Source organism: Prionailurus viverrinus, chromosome D3 (genome assembly GCF_022837055.1).
Source record: "Prionailurus viverrinus isolate Anna chromosome D3, UM_Priviv_1.0, whole genome shotgun sequence".
In the NCBI taxonomy this organism is placed as follows: Eukaryota; Metazoa; Chordata; class Mammalia; order Carnivora; family Felidae; genus Prionailurus; species Prionailurus viverrinus.
This window is the reverse complement of record NC_062572.1, coordinates 82,402,324-82,425,543: the sequence shown is the minus strand read 5'-3', so window position 1 is coordinate 82,425,543 and position 23,220 is coordinate 82,402,324. Positions and strand designations below refer to the sequence as shown.

Here is a 23,220-nt window from a genome sequence, read left to right as displayed (position 1 = left end):
TATTTGAAAATGCTTCTCCTTGTGTTTCTAGGAATTTAAAAAATTCCTAGGGAGAGCGCAGTGGCAGAAAGAGTGACAGTTAATGGACATCCGCTGTCTCAACTGGACGCAGTAATTACCTCCTCCAGCTGGTTGTCTTTCCAATTATCTAATAAGCTCGTGGAGGGCAAGCACGGTGTCTTTCTGCCCACAGTGTTAGCGCTGAGCATACGGTCTGACTTTTGCGATCAGAACGTAAGTCTTGCACCACAAAGCCTTAATGGTAGTTTGGATATTTGGGATGCTGGAGTGGCTCTTCCCTAGCTGGTAGAACCCTAGGACTAGTGGGAATACCTGTTTTTGTTCTTTATATAATGTGAGTTTATTAATTGGACAAATACTTCGCTGTGACACCTCTGACGGACACGTGCCGTCCAGGGGTGCAGAGCGGACAGCTCCTGTCCTCTGTGTTCTCCTGACACTTCCGGGATTTTCGCCATGCCTATCCTTGGAGCAGATGGGAAGACGTGTCTTAGAAACCGTTTATCAGGGGCACCTGGGTGGCTCAGTTGGTTAAGCATCGGACTTCGGCTCAGGTCACAATCTCCCGGTTCGTGAGTTCAAGCCCCACATTGGGCCCTGCATGCTTGGGATTCTCTCTCTCCCTCTCTCTCTGCCCTTCTTACACTCATGTTCCATCTCTCTCCCTTTCTCTCTCAAAATAAACAAACCTTAAAAACAAACCCTTGAAGAGAGCTGTTGTTTTGTGCTGTCGGACGAGCTCAGGGGTCTGTCTCTGTCTTGCAGGTGGTTACCATGGGCCTGTTCCGCACCATTGCTCTGTTTTACCTGGGAAGTTTCGACAGCATAGTCCGTCGCTGCATGATGCAGAGAGCGAAATCTGAAGTTGCAGACAAAACTGCCTAATTCTTACCCCGGGAGAAAAGACTGTTTCTAAATAATCTGAACAGCCTGCTGCTTAAAGGGACCCAGATTGTGGCCTACAGCCACTTAAATGTGTTGCTTTTGAATCTGTGAGATTGGACCGGCGCTCTTCAGGTACCTGGCTCAGGCGAGGGGATAGATGTTCAGCGCCAGGTGATATTATTAATACTATGCAAATATGGAACGGGAGGCCCCTGATTGTCTGAGGTGGAGACATGAGGATCGTATGGGACCGAAGGGCCTGTGAGCAGGGGAAAGAACATCATTCCGGAGTGATCATTTACATTTTTCTATTTATTCTCTTTCTTCCTCCACTGAGATTCAGCCCAGAAATGTACCTTATGATACATAGGACGACGTCTCGAGGATATTCTTCACCTTCCACGAAAGGCATTCTGTGGGTTTTGGGAGCCTTTTTTTTCCCCCCCTTCTTTTTAACATGGTGTATTTGATTCAAGAGGAGTTTCACACATTGCTGGAGAGCCTGAATGCACGAGAGAGCCCCTGCCTCACTGTGCTTCTGGTGGAAACGCGTGGCTTCTCTCTCTCTTTGATCCCGTAAAACGACAGGGGGATGAGAGAGGGCAGTGCAGTGGAAGGGGAGGAGAGAAGGATCCTCCAGTAGGAAAAATCACGCTTTCCTGCCTTCTTTGGATAGACGCGAATGCTTAGAGCACTTGTCCTTTTTCATTCACGGGGAAAGGCAGCCTCCCCCAATTTTTTCTGAAGAGAAATAAAATCTTAGAAGCTTAAAAGTTTACAATTTCTTCACTAGCCATGGTGACGTGGAGCCCGCCCATTCCGTTAGAGGGCTCTTTCCATTCTTCCCATGCCTTCCTTTCCAGTTTTGCTGATACTGCTATACTATTTTTGTAAAAAAACAAAAACAAAACCAAAAAATGACCAGTGAAAATTTTTTGACTTGACTTTTTAAATTAACTCCTGAATTAATTAAAACACGAAAAAACTCAGAAAAGCGTGACATTCTTCTCGTAGCATACATGTAGCTTTTAGGAAAGGCTGATGAGCGTCCACGTACGGTTTCCTCATTAAGAAAAGGAAGATAGGACAGGGCCGAGCTCGCAGATCCTCATCTTGGCAAGAAAATGATCACCCATCGTTTCTGTGACTCCTGCTGACCCAGAGAACCTTCTCTTCGTGCCCCATGGTAAGGAAGCCCAGTTATCACTCCTGTCACATAGCCCTGGAGCCCTCTCGGCCCCGTGACTGCCGTTTTTAGATCCCAAGCTCCGTTGCTCAGTTTAGTGGATTTCTACAATAAAGTGCCTCTGATGAGTTTGGCCGATGTTCCCTGCTTCACGCCATCACTGTACTTGCTCCCCTGCTGAAGGCAAGTCACCTTCCTCATAATGCTACCCCCCCCCCCCCCCCCGCCGCCTCCTTGCATACACAAGTATGCATATACTATGCATACAAAAGATTAAAGACTTAAAAATTATAGCCAACCTTTTTTGCTCTTGAGTTTTTGGCCCTCTTGACTTCAAAATGACTTCTTTTTTTTTTTTTTTTTCAAGTAAGATGTTTCATGGCTTTAATTCCTAGTGTTCTTTTAATGAGGATCTGGGAATGGCATACTTTAACACTGACAAAGATAGAAGAAATTATTATTGAATATATACGTTGCTTGGAGTGACTTCATTGCAGTTTGTGGGGGTGGGTTGACGCCACAGTACTTCCATGATTCTTTGAGTCTCATACAGCCCTTGTTTATTGTTTGCAAACTATGTTAGGTCGTATTTCACAGCCTCTGAGAGAGAGTAATGACTGTGTCTCCTTAAGGTACAGAAAACATTTATGTTAATACCGGGATGTTTCTCACTTGTATTTGTTTCTCTCCTAAATGTTCCTTGAATATCAGCACTTTCTACTGCTGGTCTATATGAAAATCTAGTCCAAGATGGTGTCTCATTTAATACAGTTCACTATTTAACCACAGTTATTTCAATATACACTTCTCAAGTTATCCTCATAGACTGTACTGTTATTACCTCCAGGGAATCTGCTACCTGAACAAATTTAAGAGCCCCTGTTCCATGGTGGGAACTATTATCCCCAGCCCAATGGAAGCTCCCTCACGAGAGCAGATTTTGTTTAGACCAAAATGTCAGGGAATGGGCTTTTTTTGTCAGAGATGTCAAAGGGCCAAAACTCTGTATCCAGAAAGCTTTGAAAACTAAGGTGGTTCGTTTTTTTTTTTTCCTCTTTCTAAATTCAGTGCCATTATTCATTTGATAGCCAAATCTGATGTATTATAGTTTTGATTTATCCATTTCATCTACTACTCCTTTTTCCTGAAGAGACACTAGTGGGTTTAATTGTAGGTATTGCCCCGGATTCTGTGGAGATGTTCCGTAATATCCAGTGTATGTCCCATATACCTTTTCCAAATCTAACAAATTAAGAAATCTGAAACACATCTGGCCCTAAGGGTTTGGTGAAGGATTATAGAAATTCAGCAGCATCACGCAAAGATCTGACTTCATCCGAAACATGAAAATAGGACAAAGGCAAATTCTATTTTTTATCTTTTTTGGCTCAATTTTTATTCTTTTTTTTTTTTTTTTTTTTTTTTACGTAGACTTGTGTTTTTGCTCAGGGGAAGGAAAACAAAAAACCATGAGTCAGATTGTTCAGGAAGCTATTGGCTTTTTTTTTTTTTTTTTTAAAGGGGTCATTGATTCAACAGAAGTGTCTATGCCTTACCTGTGGCAGAAAGAGTTTAATTACAATTCTGATGAAATGTTGGCTTTCTGTTTGTAGCCAACACCAGTTTATTATGTGAGTGTTGGTTCTAAATCTTGTCTCTGCCGGCTTTGGTTTTACTGTTTTGTTACAGCGTATTTGCGAGTATATTTATTTAAAAATGCCTGATGTCATTCATCCATAGAAATACCAAAACATATTCAAGGACCCTTCATTACTGAAAAAGGTTTAAAGAAGGTTTTTGGGGGGCGCCTGGGTGGCGCAGTCGGTTAAGCATCCGACATCGGCCAGGTCACGATCTCGCGGTCCGTGAGTTCGAGCCCCGCGTCAGGCTCTGGGCTGATGGCTCGGAGCCTGGAGCCTGTTTCCGATTCTGTGTCTCCCTCTCTCTCTGCCCCTCCCCCGTTCATGCTCTGTCTCTCTCTGTCCCAAAAATAAATAAACATTTAAAAAAAAAAAAAAAAAAAAAAAGGTTTTTGGGTTTTTTTACAAAAAAACCAAGTCAAGGTAATTGTTCTTTTCTGTATTTTTTAATAATTAATTTTCAAAGCTGAGAGAGAGAGAATTAAAAATGCTGTCCATAATGGCCTCTTTACGTTAATACGTATATACGTTTAGTTTTAAATCTGTTTGTTAAACCGTATATTGTCGATTCTTGGAAGTGAAACATTGAGAGACCGTTTCTAATATTTAGATGACAAAAACATTTAGGAAATAGTTGCTTCAATTCAAAGAATTGTACGTCTTTGTCTTTCTAGAAGAAGGCAATACCATGAAAATTTTTTTTACTGAATTATATCATCAACAGATTTAATTTTATTATGTCATGTTCTAATTTAAACATGTCTTACTCACATGAGGACACTTCTAAATATTCATAGTTTTTGATATATGATGCTTTGTATCTTTCTCATGTCCTTAGTTCTTATTAGTAACTCAGTTTGAAAAAGTACCTACTAAACATAACCTTCCATATCCTGGACTAAACCTTGCTTAGTTCGCTGCAGTGATGGCAGATTTGATATTTTGAAGAGGAGTTAATAGCTATTATATTTTACACTTGCTTGATGGGGCAACTTTAAAGACATTTTTAAAGTGTAAGAATGCACATGGCTATTTTGATATATATTAGAACTTGTGTTTGCTACTTTGGAAGCTTTTGTGGCAGAATTGTAACCTAATTTTCATATCTTGTATTTCTGAATCACAACAAAAAAATAAAGGGGGAACAAGCTTTACAGATTTGAAAACTTATTTTTCTAGAAATTTGCATTTTTAAGAGACAGTGAATTAAGCAAAACACAGATCTCTTTCATGATGTTATCCTCACCTTGCATCCTAAACATTAGCAAGGCTTGGTTTCGATCATTTTCTAGGAAGTAATATTTTCAGAGTAAGTACTTGGTATTCTGAGCCCTCATTTCAAATACATTCTGTGTTTGTGTGACTCAGATGGCGGGGGGCGGGGGGGGCGGATACCTGAGTAAAAGGATAAGAAATGTGGAATTTAGTAAAGTTTCCTAATGTCATTATGTTTCATATAAAAACAAATAGATTTCCCATACTTTCTTTTTAAAAATTTGTAAATGTTCATTTATATTTGAGAGAGAGAGAGAGAGAGAGAGAGAGAGACTGTGTGTGAGTGGGGAAGGGGCAGAGAGAGGGAGACACAGAATCCGAAGCAGGCTCCAGGCTCTGAGCTGTCAGCACAGAGCCTGATGCGGGGCTCGAACTCACGAACCACGAGATCATGACATGAGCCAAAGTCAGACGCTTAACCGACTGAGCCACCCAGGCGCCCCCGATTTCCCATACTTTAAACATGCATATATTAACAATGAAATATCTCTTAGATGCTGAGGGGCACAGAAGACTGATATATAAAATAACATGCCTTAATATTTCTCAGTCCTCAGGTGGGAAAATTTGGTTTACATTGTGAAGAGATTCTTTGGACATCTTGGTTTGCAAGCTTAAGCTTTCTTTAAATTTGAGCAACGTCTGTACATTAATGGCACACGACATCCCTTCTATAATTTTCACACGGAGGTGTTTAAAAAGGAAAAAAAATACTTCTTTTGTTCCACTCCTGTTGCATACCCCCGATTTCCCCTCTTTGAACATATTTATTGAGTGCCCCTGATGAGCTCGGCATCCAGGCACCCAGGGATACCATCCGCATAAAGAGTTTGTCCCTCCGTGGTGGTGATTACATTTCTCGTTTCTTGCGTCCCTGTGCCTTCATCCCTCTGAAGGCTCTACAAGTCTTCCTGGAGAAAGAGGAATCACTCCCCCATGCCTTTCTTCAGCTTGGGGCCTCCGCATTTTACGCCACAAATGTTTGAATGTCAGAGACTATTGTAGGCTGGGAATGAATGCACAAAGGAAAAATATAGTCCTTGTCCTCAAATAGTTTGTAATCTACAGAGGAAAACATATGCCAGAAATTACACTGTGAATCTGACAATAGCTATGATTCACAGATCGTAATTGACATTGAAACACGTAGCCCGTGCCAGTCACTGTTGTGAGCGTCTCACATTTAATTCATTTCAATCATACACTAACCCTCAAGTGGTACTATTTATACCCCCCTGTTACACGGAGGGGCACAGGCAGAGAGAGGTTAGGTAACTATCCCAAGGTTACAGCTGCTAAGTGACGGAGCCCAGACCCAAACCCCTGTTTTCTGACTTTTAAGTTTCTCTCCTCAGTACTGACCCTCTTGTGGGCTCGTAGGACTGCCCAGGGAGGTGAGGCATGGTCTCACAGGGGAGGAAGTTCTGGAGATGAAACGTGAGGAATGAGTAAAAATTTGTTACGAGAAGATTGGGTACATTTCAGCGAGACAAGCAGACGTACGAGGGCAGAAGACACGGGGGATTTCGGCGGATTCCGGAAAGCACACAGTTTATAGAGCTGCGAGAAGGGGACACGTAAGGAAAGGGTGGTGTCCAGGTGGTAGAACTGCACCAGATCATCCCATGCAGAGGAGCTGAGATTTTAACCTGTGAAGAACTTCGAGCGGAAATACGAAATGGCCAGATTTGAGCTTTAAGAAGATCATGGTTCTGGGGAGCCTGCGTGGCATAGTCGGTTAAGCGTCTGACTTTTGGTTCAGCTCGTGAGCTCACTGTTTGTGCGTTCAAGCCCTGTGTTGGGCTCTGTGCTGACAACTTGGAGCCTGGCGTCTGCTTCGGAGTCTGTGCCTCTCTCTCTCTCTCTCTCTCTCTCTCTCTGCGCCCCTTACCTACTTGTGCTCTCTCAAAAACAAGTAACAAACATGTAAAAAGATCATGGTTCCCCATGAACCATAGGGAACCATGGGATTGCTGGGCCCTTGAGTCTTGGCGTAAACAATTCTCATTAGTTTGAAAGATCCCATATTGGATACATAGTTACCCGTTGAGTTGTGTGCCCTCAAAAGATGTCATCGTCTTAACCCCCAGTATCTGTGAATGTGACCTTACTTGGAAATAGGGTCTTTGCAGATACAACCAAGTTACGATGAGGTTGTTAGGTTCCTAATCCAATATGGCTGGTGCCCTTAACAAGAACAGAAAACAGACACAGAGAAGGCCAGGTGACAACAGAGGCAGAGATCAGAGTGACCCAGGTGCATACCAAGGAACACCAAGGGTTGCCAGCCATCACCAGAAGCTAGGGAGGGGCAAGGAAAGGTTTTTCCCTAGAGACTTCAGAGAGAGTATGGTTCAGCTGACACCTTGATCTTGGACTTCAAGCCTCCTGACTTGTGGGAGAATAAATTTCTGGTTCAAGTTGCCTAGTCTGTGTGGCACTTTGTTACGGCATCCCTAGGAAACAAAAATATTAACCTTACTTTCTCTAAATGTGTTCATCAGTAAGTAATATCTGGGAGATACTGTGCTCTGTGCTAAAGTGCATAAGGGAATAAAAGTCATGGCACAGAAGAGTAAATTCTTTGCCAATTTCCCCTCTATGCTGTGGTGTTTTACCTTGTCTGGTTCCACTCCTGCAGTTTCAGTCCAATGAGAGCAGTAGCCATTTGAAAAATAGAATTTCCCTCTCTTATTTTACTTCACTCTAAATGCCAAGTCATGGATTTCAAAGGGAAAACATTTGCCATGAGTAAATTTCCTGCACTTGCGTTTGCAAACCGGAAGGAAACACTGTTTGCCCACTATTACACTCACACAACAGAAGGATTTATCTGTCTGCAGTTCGTTGCCTAGTTTCAAAGGTGGTTGCTTAATTATTCTAAACATTTTTTTGAGGTTTAGGGCCCACCATAAATTAGGTAGGTGTCTCAGTGAAAGCAAGGCTTGTTGGTTTAGATTTGGCAAAAGAGTTTTCTCGTGATGACAAGGGTGGTTTGAGAGCACATAGCTGATGAACTGGGTTCCAGAAGACAAGGCTCTGGAGCAGTAATGAATCGGGAGCAGTATTACTGTTAGCAACTAATGCTAATTGGGAATTAGTATAATATAATAATAATAATATATAATAAATTACCAACAACTTAGGCAAACCATCTGAAGGCACATGACTCTACTTAGCATCAGAGTTCATAATATATATGTCCATTGTATCTCGATAAAGCGGGAAACAACAGAGAAGACACCTGAAGTTGGAATTTAGCATTTTGGATTGCTTGTCTGGGCCTGGAAGATGTTTGGTTTTTTTCTAATTTTTTAAAAATTTAGTAGTAATATTTACAACATGCCTGTATTGAAAATTTGTATGTCCAGATCGGAATAATGTCCTTCTTGAATTTCATAAACTTTGGAAGTGTTGATACTGGCGATGGAGGAAGAGAACTTTCTGAATGATACTGATGCTGTTAAACATCAACCAGTAGGTGGCGAAACCTGGCAATAAAAAGCTTTTTGTTTGGCAGACTGGTGAGTAAAGAAGGAAAACACAGGCCTCTCAGACTCTTGATACAATCTCTATTCCCTGCATCTTGTTCTTTTCCCTTCCTGGTGCTACCCGACCAGAATCCAGCCAGGCGAAGCTGGCCGAAGGGTAGCCCATTGGCTCTTAAAAGTGGAAGACATCCTGCAAAGTCAAAAGCCTATAGAGCATACAGGTGAAAGGTTGTTGGAAGGTGTCAGGCACAGATCTAGGATTCAAACCCAGGACTCCTGACCCAGGCCAGGGCTCTCGCCACTCCCTCGCCAGTACCCAGAGACAAACAGTCAATCCACACACTTCCTACAATACTTGCCCTCACGCTTTAAGTTGGAATCTAATAACCAAATCTGAATGCAGGAATGGTTTCGCTCTTTCTGTACAAAGAAAATTCAGGACAGTCCTGTGGAATATATAATCTTAGGCAAGGACTGTAATGCAGACCTGTCCTGAGAATGTCTGCTGATGGCCGAGATGCCACAGAAGGAGTAAGTCTTAGAGAAACCTGTAAAGTGAGGCTCTGTGGGAGCAAAGGAGGGGAAAAAATAAGGAGACTTTTCTTCCTCTGGGAATGGGAGATCCATTTCCTTCTGGGAGTGGGGGGCTTCTTTGCAGAAGTACAATCTCTTCTCCAGCTCTGTTGTCACATTTCCTCACTCACATGCTGGGTCTCAGAAGCACTAAGGCTTTCAATTCCTCTTAAGTAATTTTGGGGGGTTAAAGCAAGGTTCTGAGCTGATCCTTAAACTCTAATGTTGTGGCCTTGGTACAGGTTTCTACTATTTCCCTGAGAACATGTATCCCAGGTCAGTCTATGCCCAGTGTCTATCTCCAGGCCAGAACCTGTCCGCCACCCCCACCCCACCCCATTGCCATGTCACAGCCATTAGGAAGTAGGAAGGAGGACCTTCCTTCATTCCTTGCCTGGATAAGTTTGTACAAGGCACCCATTCCTACATGCAAGAGCTTGGCACATTGGTTGACTGGGTATGATAAATGAAATGAAAGTAATTTGTGCTTATTTTGCTTAAGAATACATGCTTTGATTTTAGACTAGGAATGAGACAAAATAAAGATGATGCCAGAACATGTTTGTACACATTGCAGTGCTCATTTGTCACGTTTCTATGAGCACTGTAATCCAGCGTCCCTATATACTTGTGTTTGAGCCCTGTTAGGTAAGCCGCTGTGCTTTCAGTGAACACTTTTTTTCTTGGCACTTTATTTGTCAGACTTTTAGAGACAGAAAATAGTTAAACATGCACAACTCGTTTGTCCTCTTGTGCCTTTTCTCCTAGGGGCTATTCATGCTGATGAATGAACGAGTGTGTGTGCTTGTGTGTACAATGTATCTGTATGTAGTTGTGTGTGTGTGTGTGTGTGTGTGTGTGTGTGTGTGTGTGTGTGTGTAGATAACTCGAGGAGGTGCAGCCATCTAGGATTGGCTGCCGGGCGACCCCAGAAGCCTTGGGAAACCGACCCACGTTGGTGTTAGACCGTGGGCCCGAAAGTCACCCTGGAGACCTCTGCAGCGTCCAGCCCCAACCGTCGGGGGCAGAGGAAAAACATTTGCTTAGCCATTTTAAAGCCCTTGATATCCTTGACTGGCCCCTCGCTGGCCCGCTGGGAGCCATGTCTGGCCTTGGTCACGGACGGGGTCTCCTGGGTGTGCGTCCTACCTGCACACCTAGGAAGCGGACTTGAAAGTAAACACTCCTCCTGGGGCTTCCCTTGCCTCTCTTCACGGCTGAGGGCCCATTGCTCGGGGGCAGCAGGGGCCTGGGTCTTCTCCCTGGCAGCTGCCAAGAGCTGGTACCACGATGTGAACGTACGTACACACACACACACACACACACACACACACACAGACCACCACACACACTCGGTTGAAAGGGTCAAAGCAGTTCCCGGCCCTTACACACACCACACACGCACACACTAGGTTAAAAGGGTTGAAACGATTCCCGGCGCTTACACACAGCACACGCGCGCGCGCGCGCGCGCGCACACACACACACACACACACACACACACACACGATTAAAAGGGTCGAAGCGATCCCCGGCGCTGGCGTCCTCGGCGCACCCACCCGGCCGCCCGCGTGCGGTCCCCCGGGCGCCCCCGGCCCCTCGCGGGCCCCCGGGCGCTTGCCGGGCCCGCCGCAGGCCCGAGGAGGCCCCGCGCACACCCACCGCGCCGCCGCCGCGCGGGAGGCCTGCGCCGCCCGCGCCACCCACCGGCCGGGCCGGGCGGGCGGAGCGGAGCGGGCCGGGCGGGCGGGGGCATCGCGGGCGCGCCCTCCCCGGCCGCGGCCCTTGCGCGCCATGTGTCCTCGGCGGGGCGCGCCGCTCCCGGCCCGGCCGCGGCTCCTTTAACCCGGGAAGGGGAGCGGGGCGGAGGGGCGGCGGGGCGGCTCCGCGGAGGGCTCTTTCTTTCTTCTTTTTTTGAATGAACCGTGTGACGTACGTACAGGAAACCGGTCGGTTAGAGAGAATGAAGTAAGAGGCCAGGCCCCCCCCCGCCCCGCGCCCGCCCCCTTCCTCCCCGCCCCCTCCCCCGCCCGCCGCGCTCCCGCCCGCCGCTCTCGGTTTCCCCGCCGAGCCGCCGCCGCCGCCGCCAGCGAAGGTGCCGGGCGCCGGGCCCTCCCCGCCGGCGCGGCCGTCATCGCCCAGAGCGGGTGCGCGGCGGGAGCGCGGAGGGGGCGGCCGCCGCCAGCGCCGCCGCCGCGCAGGAGCAGGAGGAGGAGAAAGGGTGCGCAGCCCGGAGGCGGGGTGCGCCGGTGGGGTGCAGCGGAAGAGGGGGTCCAGGGGGGAGAACTTCGTAGCAGTCATCCTTTTTAGGAAAAGAGGGAAAAAATAAAACCCTCCCCCACCGCCGCCTTCTCCCCACCCCGCCGCCGCACCACACACAGCGCGGGCTTCTCGCGCTCGGCACCGGCGGGCCGGGCGCGTCCTGCCTTCATTTATCAAGCAGCTTTTCGGAAAATGCATTTGCTGGTCGGAGTTTAATCCGAAGAGGATCCCTGCCCCCGTGCCCGGCTCGTCCACCGGCCCCCCGTCCCTGTCCGTCTCCCGTGGAGGCGTGAAGCGGTCCCGCGGATAGAGATCCATGTCTGTGCCCGCGCGTGTGTGTGCGTGTGTAAATTGCCGAGAGGGGGAAAATCGCAGGACTTCTGCCAGTGCCGGACTGAAAATTGTAATTCATCTGCCGCCGCCGCTGCCTTTTTTTTCTCGTGCTCTTGAGCTCTCCGGTCGGGATTCCTGCGGATTGACATTTCTGTGAAGGAGCCGTCTGGCAATCAAACTGGAAATTCTCCTCATTTGTCCCCGCCGCACCCCACCCCCGACTCCTGATTCATTTGGAAGTTTCAGAGCAGCTATACCTGGAGAGTTCTGGAGATCGATGGAATCTTTGCCTTACGCATTTGTTTTGTTTTCACAAAAAAGGAAACTTGACAGAGGAGCATGCTGTCCTTAAAAAATACAAGTAAGTTCTTTGCACAGGAAATGGGTTTAATGTAACTTTCAATGGAACACCTTTGAGATTTTAACTTTAAGTGCGTTCGAGTGAGTTGAATTTCCAGGCAGTTTAATACATTCTTTTCAGCCGTGTAACTTGCAGTATATGCCCGGCTTCCACCCAGTGTTTAAAAGGAAAGTGCACCTGATTTTGACTTAGTTTTGAGTTTTTGTTTTTTTTTTTTTTAACCTTTCAGCATCACAGAGGAAGTAGACTGATATTGACAATAATTAATAATAATGTGCCTCATGCAATAAAGATCCGAAAGGAATTTAAGTAAAAATTTCCTGCATCTCATGCCAAGAGGGAAACACCAGAATCAAGTGTTCCGCGTGACTGAAGACACCCCCTCATCCAAGAATGCGAAGCACATCCAATAAAATAGCTGGATTATAACTATTCTTTCTTTCGGGGCCGTGGGGCGGGAGCAGGGCGAGAGGTGCTGTTGGTCCCCGGCTGCTTTTCCTCGGGGGCAGGATGGCGCACGCTGGGAGAACAGGGTATGATAACCGGGAGATAGTCATGAAGTACATCCACTATAAGCTGTCGCAGAGGGGCTACGAGTGGGATGCCGGGGACGCGGGCGCCGCGCCCCCGGGGGCCGCCCCCGCGCCGGGCATCTTCTCCTCCCAGCCCGGGCGCACCCCTGCGCCCGCCAGGACCTCCCCGCCGCCGCCCCCGGTCGCCCCCGCCGCCGCCGCCGCCGCGGGCCCAGCGCTCAGCCCCGTGCCACCTGTGGTCCACCTGACCCTGCGCCAGGCCGGCGATGACTTCTCCCGTCGCTACCGCCGCGACTTCGCGGAGATGTCCAGCCAGCTGCACCTGACACCCTTTACCGCAAGGGGACGCTTTGCCACGGTGGTGGAGGAGCTCTTCAGGGATGGAGTGAACTGGGGGAGGATTGTGGCCTTCTTTGAGTTCGGTGGGGTCATGTGTGTGGAGAGCGTCAACCGAGAGATGTCGCCCCTGGTGGACAACATCGCCCTGTGGATGACTGAGTACCTGAACCGGCACCTGCACACCTGGATCCAAGACAACGGAGGCTGGGTAGGTGCATGTGCGCTTGAATGTGGGCTGGACGTTACCGATCTGAGGCTGAGAATCCATGGTTGAGTGTGGGTGGGCTTTTGGGCCAAGGGCAGGCAGGCTGATGAGCCAGTGAAATAAAGTCAGATTGCCCGCCCCCGCCCTGCCTGGTAAAGAGCTCTCTCCCTGCCAACCCTACTCTTGATGATCCCTTCTGGCCAAAAGAGGTTTTTCCTCGCTTGCCATCCTTTGAGGTTTAAAGACCCAGCATTTGCTATCCGGTGGGAGCTCGGGGTAAATGGTTATGCCTTCGAGGTTTCTCAAACCGGGGGCCCAAGTATCCTCGCCCCCACCCGGGAGACTACTCATGAACTAGACGTCAGGTTGGGTTGGCAGTCCGCATCCTGGCCAAGTTCCCCTGGGGGTTTGTGATTTGTACTAAAATTGGAGAACCACCCAATTAGAAGAACAGACCTCACCAGAGGACTGAGGGCATGCCTTTTCTGACTCACTTGGTAAAATCTGCCCAAAGAGGAAATCTGACGTAGCCCCCTTCCCTGGAAAACTTAGCTGTGTTTGTAAGGAGGTAAGCTGGCTTTCCAAAAGTCCGGGAACTTCATCCCGCGGCGTGTGTGCGGTCATTCCCAGTGGGCACGGCTGAGTGTCTTCAAGAACACTGGGCTAAGGAAACCTTATCTCATCGGTGACACGGTGTGTCCTGGCCACATGCTTTGTGTTCTGTTTCCATAACCGGTGTACGATTTTAAAGTTTACTGTCATTGTAGTATCTTTGACTTTTCACCGGCTAGAGTGCGCATCCTTTGGTGGTCTCCTCTCCTGAAAAAACTTGCGTCTACGATATCCATATAAAGTGTAGAAGATTTGTGTGTGTGATTCTCTGGGGGAGGGGTCCAGATCCTAAGACTGAAGAATTGTCATTGAGATCTACATCTTCTATCTAAAATTACGAATTTAGGAAAAAAGCAAAAGGAGTGATTCTTGTCTAAAAATTGTTTCGGGCTTTTTGTTTTACCTTGAAGAACGATTTATGAGAAAGGATGCAACTCAGTGCTTCCTTGTATGTAGTCTCTAGGGAGAATTAGTGATATTATTTTATAGGACCTAACAGGAGCACAAAACCTAGAAGTGACTCCAAGTGGATTCAGTTTCAAGGAGCACATTACATATTTTACTACAGTTTACGAGTGTGCTAACATGAAGGCCAAGAAAAAAGAGAAAAAGCCAAGAAAAGTCGATGGCTGACATGAAAATCTGATCCTACTTGGTCAAAGTTGACCAGGTATTGGTGCCACTGTTGAGTGTTTAAAAGTAAAATATCCCCATTTAAATCTCTAAAATGTGAAATGCTCCTCATGAGTTGTTTTGTCGAGATCCCATGTTGTCAGATCTTTAGTAATTCTGGAAGAATTCACTAAAGGGCCAAAGAATATTTTCTTAAATGTTTGGTTGAGTAGGTGGTTTTATTTTTAACCACCATCACCAAAAAGGTACAGAGTTCCAGACTCCAAAAGGATGGTTTTAAGACCAAAGTAAAACTGATTTGACAATTCTCTTCTGTATTTTTATGAAAAAATATTTCAAAAATTTCTTTCTGGCTGAAAGGAACCCAAGGTGGTAACTGTCATCTATTAAGTAATTTAATAAATAGAAAACAGAGCCATAGACATATGTTTATGATAGAGATTAAGACATGACCTGGTCTTTGTTTTGTTGCATCATAGTATATTAACGTCTCATACAACTGGGTTTTCATTTTAGGTGAAGGCTCACTTTTAACTCCTTTCAAAATAGAGTTTTCCTGGGAGAGCCTATCTTTGTGGTCAACAGGTATCTGAGATTGATGAACGTAGAGGCTATATTTTATGATGCCAAACCACAATGACAGTAGAAAGTGATAAAAAATACTTTGACAAAACCTCTTCCAGTACAAATAAATCATATAGAGGCACAAATAGCTGTTGATAAAATGCATCGTTTTCAGGACAACATGTAGATGGATGGCTCTTGAGGAAAACAAGGAGATTTGGCAAAAAAAAAAAAAGGGTATATGTCAGGAAATGTAATCATAAATGGACACTTTGGAATAAAAGTGCTAGCATTTGAGAGTTCTAAATGATTTACGTATCCTTTCATATTAAAGTACTCTGAATACCAATGGTCAAGTTTCAGAAGAGAGCTAGTACATTCTTCTGACCTTTGACAATGACTCGTGTGGTTTCTAGGCCTCAGTGGGTCAGATCCTCTATTGCACGTGTAATCATGGGGGCTTGAGATTTGAAGTCCCTTTTTCTCTTTGCTGCTCTTGACGCAAAATCAGTCTTCTGAGATTAAGGAAAACTGTGTGTGTTTCATGTTCCATAACTTGGAGAAAGCAGCGTCTTGGAATGATAGGCGTCTGAGAGAGAGTCCCAGAAGCCTACAAATCAAATAAAGACTAAAGAAGAAATTGAGTTAGAGTGGAGTGTGGTTTTATTCCTAAGTCCGAATAAGGCACCGTGTGGCAGCGGGACGGAGGGAGCACAAGACAGTATCGGTTCTGGGAAATGTCTGAGGCTCTGCTACTCCAGGTGTGGTTCACAGACCGACAGCAGGAGCATCACCTGGGAGGCCGTCAGACGTGCAGAATCTCCATTCTCACCCCACAGCTAATGAGTCTGAATTGGTGGGTTCACGTGAGATAGATAGAGGCTTTCGGGTGCACGTGAAAATGAGAGACGTTGACTATTACCTACCATTGGTTCCTGGGGACATCTTTTGGGAAAAATGATAATCTGGGGTGGATCCTACAGCGTCCGATTCCAGTGGCCTCACAGGTTTCTAGTATTGCCTAGAATGCTGAGTATTTCCCAGATGTCCACTAGTGTGATCTGATCCTTGGAAGAAATAAGTTGGAACGAAAGAGAGGAGATAATTTACCGTAAGCTCAGTCTTCCCGAGAATGTTTTTCGTGGTAGCTGTGCAGTTTGTATTGGCATTATTGGTCTCAATGAAGTGACATCGCTTTTCTATTCCAATCAAAGGCAGGCGATGTAGCTCTTTTGATAGCTTCATTAGTTATTATTTTACCCCCTCGTATAACATAGTCTGAGTTCTATAGGTGCACTGAGTGGCCCTCAGATTGCTTCAAGGGGAGGGGGCTCTTACAGTCAAAACGTTGAGATACGGGAAAGTTGATGGTGAGTGAAACTGGTATCTCCCTCCAGGCTGAGAAATGAGACAACATTTAGCTTCATGTCCCAGAAGAGAGTGAGGTGTGGGCTCCTAAAAGAAAGAGGGGGCTTAACAGGAGATTAGCTTCATTCTGTTGATGAGATGGTGGTGGTGTGACTTTTTCTTTTTTCTTTTTTTTTCTTTTTTTTTTTTTTTTTTTGTCTTTTGGTCTATGTGGTTTAGGACGACAGGAACTTACTTCTCCACATCCAGTAGAGGTTAGCTTCCTTTTTATTAGTTGGTCAGCAGACAGTTTCTGCCTTCTGTGTGCAGTCCAAATCTACCAAAACATTTGATTAATTGGAAAGCAATACCATGCTTATGCCAGTGTGCAAAATATGTGAAAAAGCATCATTTATCTAGCGGCTGAGTATCAGCTGCTTATGGCCAAGTTGGCAGCAGAACGATAGGGATTAAAAATAGTCTGAAGATGATCCAGCCTTAAATAATATTTTTAATGATGAACTTTCCTTGGGAAAGTGTGTTTCTGCCTGCGAAGAATCACATGCTTCCCGGCAATAATTTACTTTGTAGAAAAAACTACATTATCGCCCCTCGAGTTTGCAAGTCACGTGCTGTTGAGTGATTATGTTTCGGGACCTTTGTAAAATTTTATGGTTCACTTAGTTCCCTTTTCTGTTTTAGGGCTTTTGTTGCTATTTAATGTCTGTTAAAAAAACGTGGCTTTCTTTTGTGAATCTTGTTACTTTTCGCTGTGCTTTCTAGTGAGAACTGATTGATCTTTTAGCAATCCTTGATGGAGCTGATACATTTCAGATTGCTTAAATGTCATTGAGCCACACAGCACATCAGGTAACAGAAAGCCACAATTTTTTTTTTTTTTAAAGCAAACTCTTAAAGTCTTGCCTCACCTCTACTTCCAGTCCTAGTCAGCTTTTTGGAGGAAGGATAAAGTCACTCGTAAGGCAGGTGTGTGGGTGCTGTGTGTATTACTAGCAGTCGCTCCCAATCAGTTCACCCCACACCCATTTCTGAGGTCACTCATCAGGTTTTAGCAATAGCTGATCAAGGCAGTATCTTAGCACAAGTGCATTTGTGCTGGAAAAACAACACTGTCTTTGTAGTGTACAAGTAGAAAGGTTTTCCCCCCAGAGATATATTGTATTTGAAGTTCAAAGGTTCCGTTAAACCTTTTTAAGGTAATCTAATATCACCTTATTCAGGTATAGCCATAACCTCGAAAGCTGGTCACCCTTTCCCCCAGCTACGTACAGGAGCCCACTCAGTGAATTTACTTCACTCCGAAGCCTTTCTTTCATTCTCCTTGGTTTGATTCAAACAATGTTAGCGTTTGACATCTAAACAGGATTAACACTGAAAATCATCCGAGGACTGAGACAATTGTTGGACAGACATGATTGCAAGGCTTTATGTGCCTGGCCCTGGGTTGGGTTGAGGACACAGGAAAGAGAGCTTTACCTCTGCCCTGGATGACCTCACAGGCTCGTGTTGCAGGTGTCTAAGTAAACTCATAGATCCACGCAGCCCTATAAACACGATCCCGGATTCTAGGACTTAGAAAAAGGAAAAAACAAACCAACATATATTATTCTGCATACGCTTCAGTCATTGTCTAAAAGAGTTGCTTCTAACCATATGGCTGTTCATGTGTACATTAGGATTTAAATAGGAGGAGAAATGTAGATAATTTAAAAAATACAACACAAACACTTAAGAATGCTGAAAGGCGGGGGGTTCCCTTGTTAAATGTTTACCCATTAAGCACTCTTAGTACACATTAAGAAGACTTAATAAACACCTGTCTTCAGTTTTTAAAGTATTTCCTTAATTCTTTGTATGTAAAAGACAATCAAGTCTTTGATTAGGATGATTAGAATAATTTAACTTGAAGAACTGTCTTTTTCTTAAATCATCCTTGTATGCAGAAAAGTACAGGTTGATTTTGAACAGAACAGGGGCTCTTCCTTGGGGAGAGATTTTTTTTTTAATAGGATTTATTGTTAAGTTAGCTAACATACCGTGTATACAGTGTGCTCTTGGCTTTGGGAGTAGATTCCCGCGATTCATCACTTCCATACAACACCCAGTGCTCATCCCAACAAGTGCCCTCCTCGATGCCCATCCCCCATTTCCCCTGTCCCCCACCCTGCCATCAACCCTCAGCTTGTTCTCTGTATTTAAGAGTCTCTTATGGTTTGCCTCCCTCTCTGTTTGAAACTATTTTTTCCCCTTCTCTTCCCCCCCATGGTCTTCTGTTAACTTGGGGAGAGATTTTTTTTTTTTAAAGCTTTTGTTTTCTTTTGTTTTAGGTTATGGTACTGTTTCATTTACTGAGTGGCATCTCTTCCAAAACTCTGTTTATAGAAATTTCTAGTCCACGGTAGCATTTGTGTCCCTGAAGGGCAGGCGTCATACTGCCTACCTGCTGGCACTCGCGGTCCTCCTTCTTTCCAGGAGACGGTCAAACTTTGGAAATTACGACAAAGCCTTTTTTCATTTTAGAAAGTATTTCCGTAGGCTACAGCTTGGTCTGATATACGCTCAACTCTATGGTGCTGACATTTCTCTGCTTTCTACTTTAACCCAGCTGTCCCTCAGTGAGAATGATGATTGAATGATTGTTTCTATCTCTCCAAAACCATTTGGGCTTTCTCGTGGGGACCCTACCCCCACCTGCCCATCATTCCACCACCAGGAGGCCCGGGTGTAGCTCTCCCTTCCCTCCCTACACGGTCGGCGTCGAATTCACCTGAAGGAAAGAGCATCAGGCCTCAAGTACCAGCAAGAGGGAGCGGAAAAGGGCCCTTCAGGGCTACAAAATCGCCTCTCCTCCAGGCTTGCTGTAGCAGGGCGAGGCAGAATTCTGTCAGCGGATCCGATGCTTTTTCCCTCCAGAGATCATGAATTCCAACCACGTGCGGGGGGGAAAGATAGCATCTGCTGGCGGAACTCTTACTTGCTCTGATCTCTGCAGCGTGAGATTAGAAGGCTTATCCTCCAGCCATAGATAAGTTTTGACTAACTAAAACAGCTAAAGTAATGTATTCGAGACTTCTTCCCCAACCGCCCTCTTGAACCTGTTAGAAAGGGAATCTCCCTGCCATGCCGGGGTGACCCTTTGTAGCAACGGACGAAGCGCTGCTCGGGTGATTTTCTTGGGCGATTGACCGGATTCGCTGAGCCATTTCTCTGCGGAATGTGGACCTCTCTTACACATGACACATAGAACATGCACTTCGCTGGGAAACCGTCGGGAACATTTGTGTTCTCGTTCTGTTCCCTGTTTTGCCTTCCGAATTTCAGGGATAAAGCCATATTCCATTTTTAGTTAATAATCAGCTCATTGGCTCTCTGGGGCTTTGGCATAATGAGTCAGAAGCTTATGACTGACCCCACTCTCCTCTTTACTCTGCCTCCTGAAAACAACCCGAGGACCCACTGTGTCAAGTGAAGCTTTAATATTTCAAAGGAGATTTTCCATTGAGACTAATACAGCTTTCTTGTGACACTTCCAATTACTGTCTCTCTGTTTTTAACTATCTCTTCTTAAGCTGTGGAAACATCGAGAGCCTGCGACTTTTAATGCTCAGAGGACCAAACAAGGGATCAGTGTCATAGGCCATTTCTTTTTGACTTTTCCCATCACCTCGTAGCTGAGAATGAAGATTTCTCTGCCTGTACGACACCACGAAGGTTGTATCTGTGGAGTCACTCTAGAACTGAATTGCGGCCAAGTGTTCCATTCAGGTGCATTCGAATTTTCCAGGCGAATGTGGGACAAATACTTAGTACTCTTAATTCACTGCCTAGTTGCTCTATATATTACCTTCTTACAATTAGAATAGGAATAAAATTAACTGCAAATTATAGCCTCAGCTTTGGAGATTGATTTTTTTTATCCTTTAAGGAAAGAAGAAAGGTCAGTCCATAAATGATGCCAGTTGGCACTTCTGAGTCTAAAATTTCAGGGCTCCCTCCTAGTCATTTCCGTTGTGAATTCCTGCCAGTATCTCTTTCTCTCCCTCCCTCCCTCCCTCCCTCTCTCTGTCTTTCGTTTTAGGACTGAAGACTTTTGGAGGTGGCTTTGAGTTTTTTTCGTAACAAGATTATAAGGAAAGTGAGGCAGGGCCACTTACTAAATATTAAAGTGACAGTGCAAGAAGAAAATGGCGTGAGGAAGTCTTCTCAAGGAAAATGAGCAATTGTTTACAAAGCTGAACTCACAAAGGGCAGAGAGAGAAATGGAAAGAGATAACTGGACTCGAGACGTCAAAGCAGACAGGAATGTGTGAGGTGTAATTGGGGAATAGTGGGAATAGTCGAGAGTCTGGCTTGGTTGGGGCGTAGAGATCGCTCATGCGATGTGACTGGGCCCCAAGCTGAGAGGGTTGTATTTAACTTGGTAGAAAGTTACATCGAAACGGTTATGGAAAGGATAGCGAAACGGTTCTGAGGCAAGGCGGGACGTGTGGGCTTGTGGGAGATTGCTGGACACTGGGCGACCAGATAGGAGGTTTGAACCATGGTGGCAGAGTGGGGAATGGAAAAGATGGGGGGCAGATATGGGGGAAAGGCCTGACAACAGATTGAAGAAGCCAAGGACTCTGGTCTGAAACCCAGCTGGTTCAAAAAATGATATTGTCCTCAAGAGAGAGAGGACAGTCGCTGTTTGGTGGGATAAAGGGGATGAAGTTAACTTTGGACCTTTTGAGATTCCACCATGGGTGTCCAACCCATGTGGAAATGCCCAACAGCAGTTGGCCTTAACGATCTGGAGCTCAAGAGAGAATCTGGGGCAAGAATACAATATGCCTTTCCCCCGACACCATGTAGATTTCCCATTTCCTTCCTTCATTTCCAAAAGTGGTCCTAACTGCCCACGCGGAATGCGTACCGCTTTTCTCCAGAAGTCCTCCATAGACCTCTATGGATTGGATGAAGGTGGTTAACTTGGGAGTTCTGCTGTTCAAAGCTTGGCTTCCCACTCCCAGTTTGCCTCCTGAAAAAACAATTCAACTGGAGTCAAATTCGTGTTGTTCCAGTATCTTAATAATGACCACCATTTGTGGAGGTCTTCTAAAATCAAAGTGTTCTCCTCCACTTCCTCACTTAATGAAATATTTCTCTTATTATATTTATCCTCTACCCAGCAGAGTAGGTACCAGGCGCACACAGTAATTGTGTATTGAATGAATGAATGAATAAAAGATTATGTGAGTGGGACTTTGATCTTCTAACTCATCCTAACCAACTAATGTTCTCCTACTCCCCTTGCTGTAGAGTGTGTGTGTGTGTGTGTGTGTGTGTGTGTGTTCCAAATGTCCCATTTCACAGATCTGTTAATACCTAATAGAAATGAAAAAAGAAAAACACCCATTAAGTGTTTTGATTTCATCCATGCCTCATCATGGAATTGAAAAAGGATGTCATTCATGCCTGAAGAGAGGTCTAGATTTTGCTTTATATTAGATGTTCAACTTTCATAAAAGTCCCTAATGCTCATTCTAGACACTAGGCCATTGGTTGTCCCATTGTGTCTGTTTGTACACACTGTCCGTATAGATGTGCTCAGCTGCTCTCCATCCCATGGCTCAAATCTCAAGCCCAGTGGAAGTCTTGATGCCTGATATGATTCATGACCATATCATTAAAGAAATCAGGGCTTGTCCAGGGTTCTCACAGTGGGAACAAGGTGGTTTTTCCCTTCCGATTAGTGGTGTAGCTCCAATATAAAAGAATTACAGCTTAAAAGTCATCGGGGTAAATGGTCCCCTAGTTCTCCTGCAAACACAAGCAGCCGATCGAGGGTGGAAGTCAGTAGGGTTCAGTGATCCCAGAGGTGGGACCACCTAAGATTTTATTTCTCCTGACGCTGACCTGCGAGGAGACCACCGGGGTGGGGGGGGGGGGTGTCCTGGAGAGAACCGCCCGGAGCTTTGGGCTGAATCCTCGGTACTGCCTGAAGCAAGAATCACAGCCCGTCTGTGGTCTTAAGAACTGGTGGAATTTGTATTTTAAGACGCCTCATCCCTTGGCATGAAGCAAACTCAAAATGTTATTGCCCATCATTTGTCATCTGTTTGAGAACGATTGTGTGATTTGTTTACTTGTAATGAAGCTTGACCATACTTCTCCAGGGGCTTTTTAAAAAGAGGGATGTGTCAGCTTGCAGATTTGTCCCCATGAATGAAACCACAAGCAAATTCTCTTCTCTCTCCCACCCTCCCTCTCATTTCTTCAGTGACCATCTGTGCGTTATGTTGCCATTGCCAGACCCTCTTCAAGTGGCTTATCTGTGAGTGAATTCAGAAACTTCAAATTATAAAGGACACCCAGATAATTGGCCTGTTCTCCAAAGTATCCGTCCCCTGTGTTGCTGCCAGATTCCTTCTTAATGAATACATCCAGTGACAGTGGGATTCTCGAGCCGGTCCGTATCCGTGAGAAAATGAGCTTCCCTGCTTTGTAACAGCTTGTGGCTCCGGGGGGAAAAAAAAATGGCAGCCATTGCACAAAGTTTCCTTTGAATGTAGTTTTCTTTCCCATAAATGATACTTTGAGAATACACTTAAGGGGTTATTAGTTTTCTATTTCATGCTTGGCCTGTGTGTGAGAATAACACAAGCTGTCGCTGCAAATCAGTAGCTAAACACGCTTTGTCTGGTTAATGTGAGCATTTAATATTTGGCTCAATTAAAAATTAACTGATTAAAGCACATGTCAAATGGCAATTGAAAATACCTTTGTAAGGAATATTGAAAGGGCGTGACCGATGAGGAAATTCGTGGTTTTAAAATGTGGAGACTTTGGGGGCGCCTGGGTGGCCCAGTCGGTTAAGCATCTGACTTCGGCTCAGGTCGTGATCTCGCGGTCCGTGGGGTCAAGCCCCGCATCGGGCTCTGTGCTGACCGCTCGGAGCCT

The 23,220-nt window shown here is 45.5% G+C and overlaps 2 protein-coding genes across 4 annotated transcripts in view; both read left to right on the top strand.

The window, feature by feature from the left end:
• The window catches only part of KDSR (3-ketodihydrosphingosine reductase), a 40,121-nt gene extending 35,219 nt beyond the window's left edge, over nt 1-4,902 (top strand). Inside the window, exons 10-11 of the mRNA XM_047827607.1 lie at nt 787-3,885; nt 4,121-4,902. Of these exons, the coding sequence (XP_047683563.1) occupies nt 787-906 (120 nt within the window). The 3' untranslated portion in view covers nt 907-3,885; nt 4,121-4,902. The remainder of the gene's footprint in view (nt 1-786; nt 3,886-4,120) is intronic.
• Nucleotides 4,903-10,825: 5,923 nt separating this feature from the next.
• BCL2 (BCL2 apoptosis regulator) overlaps nt 10,826-23,220 on the top strand; it is a 177,837-nt gene continuing 165,442 nt past the window's right edge. Inside the window, exons 1-2 of one of the 3 annotated variants that reach the window (XM_047827703.1) lie at nt 10,826-12,027; nt 12,257-13,107. In XM_047827703.1, the coding sequence (XP_047683659.1) occupies nt 12,538-13,107 (570 nt within the window). In that variant the 5' untranslated portion in view covers nt 10,826-12,027; nt 12,257-12,537. Of the gene's footprint in view, nt 13,108-22,540; nt 22,779-23,220 lie in introns of those variants that run through there. The other 2 variants (XM_047827704.1, XM_047827701.1) reach the window with 2 other exon arrangements.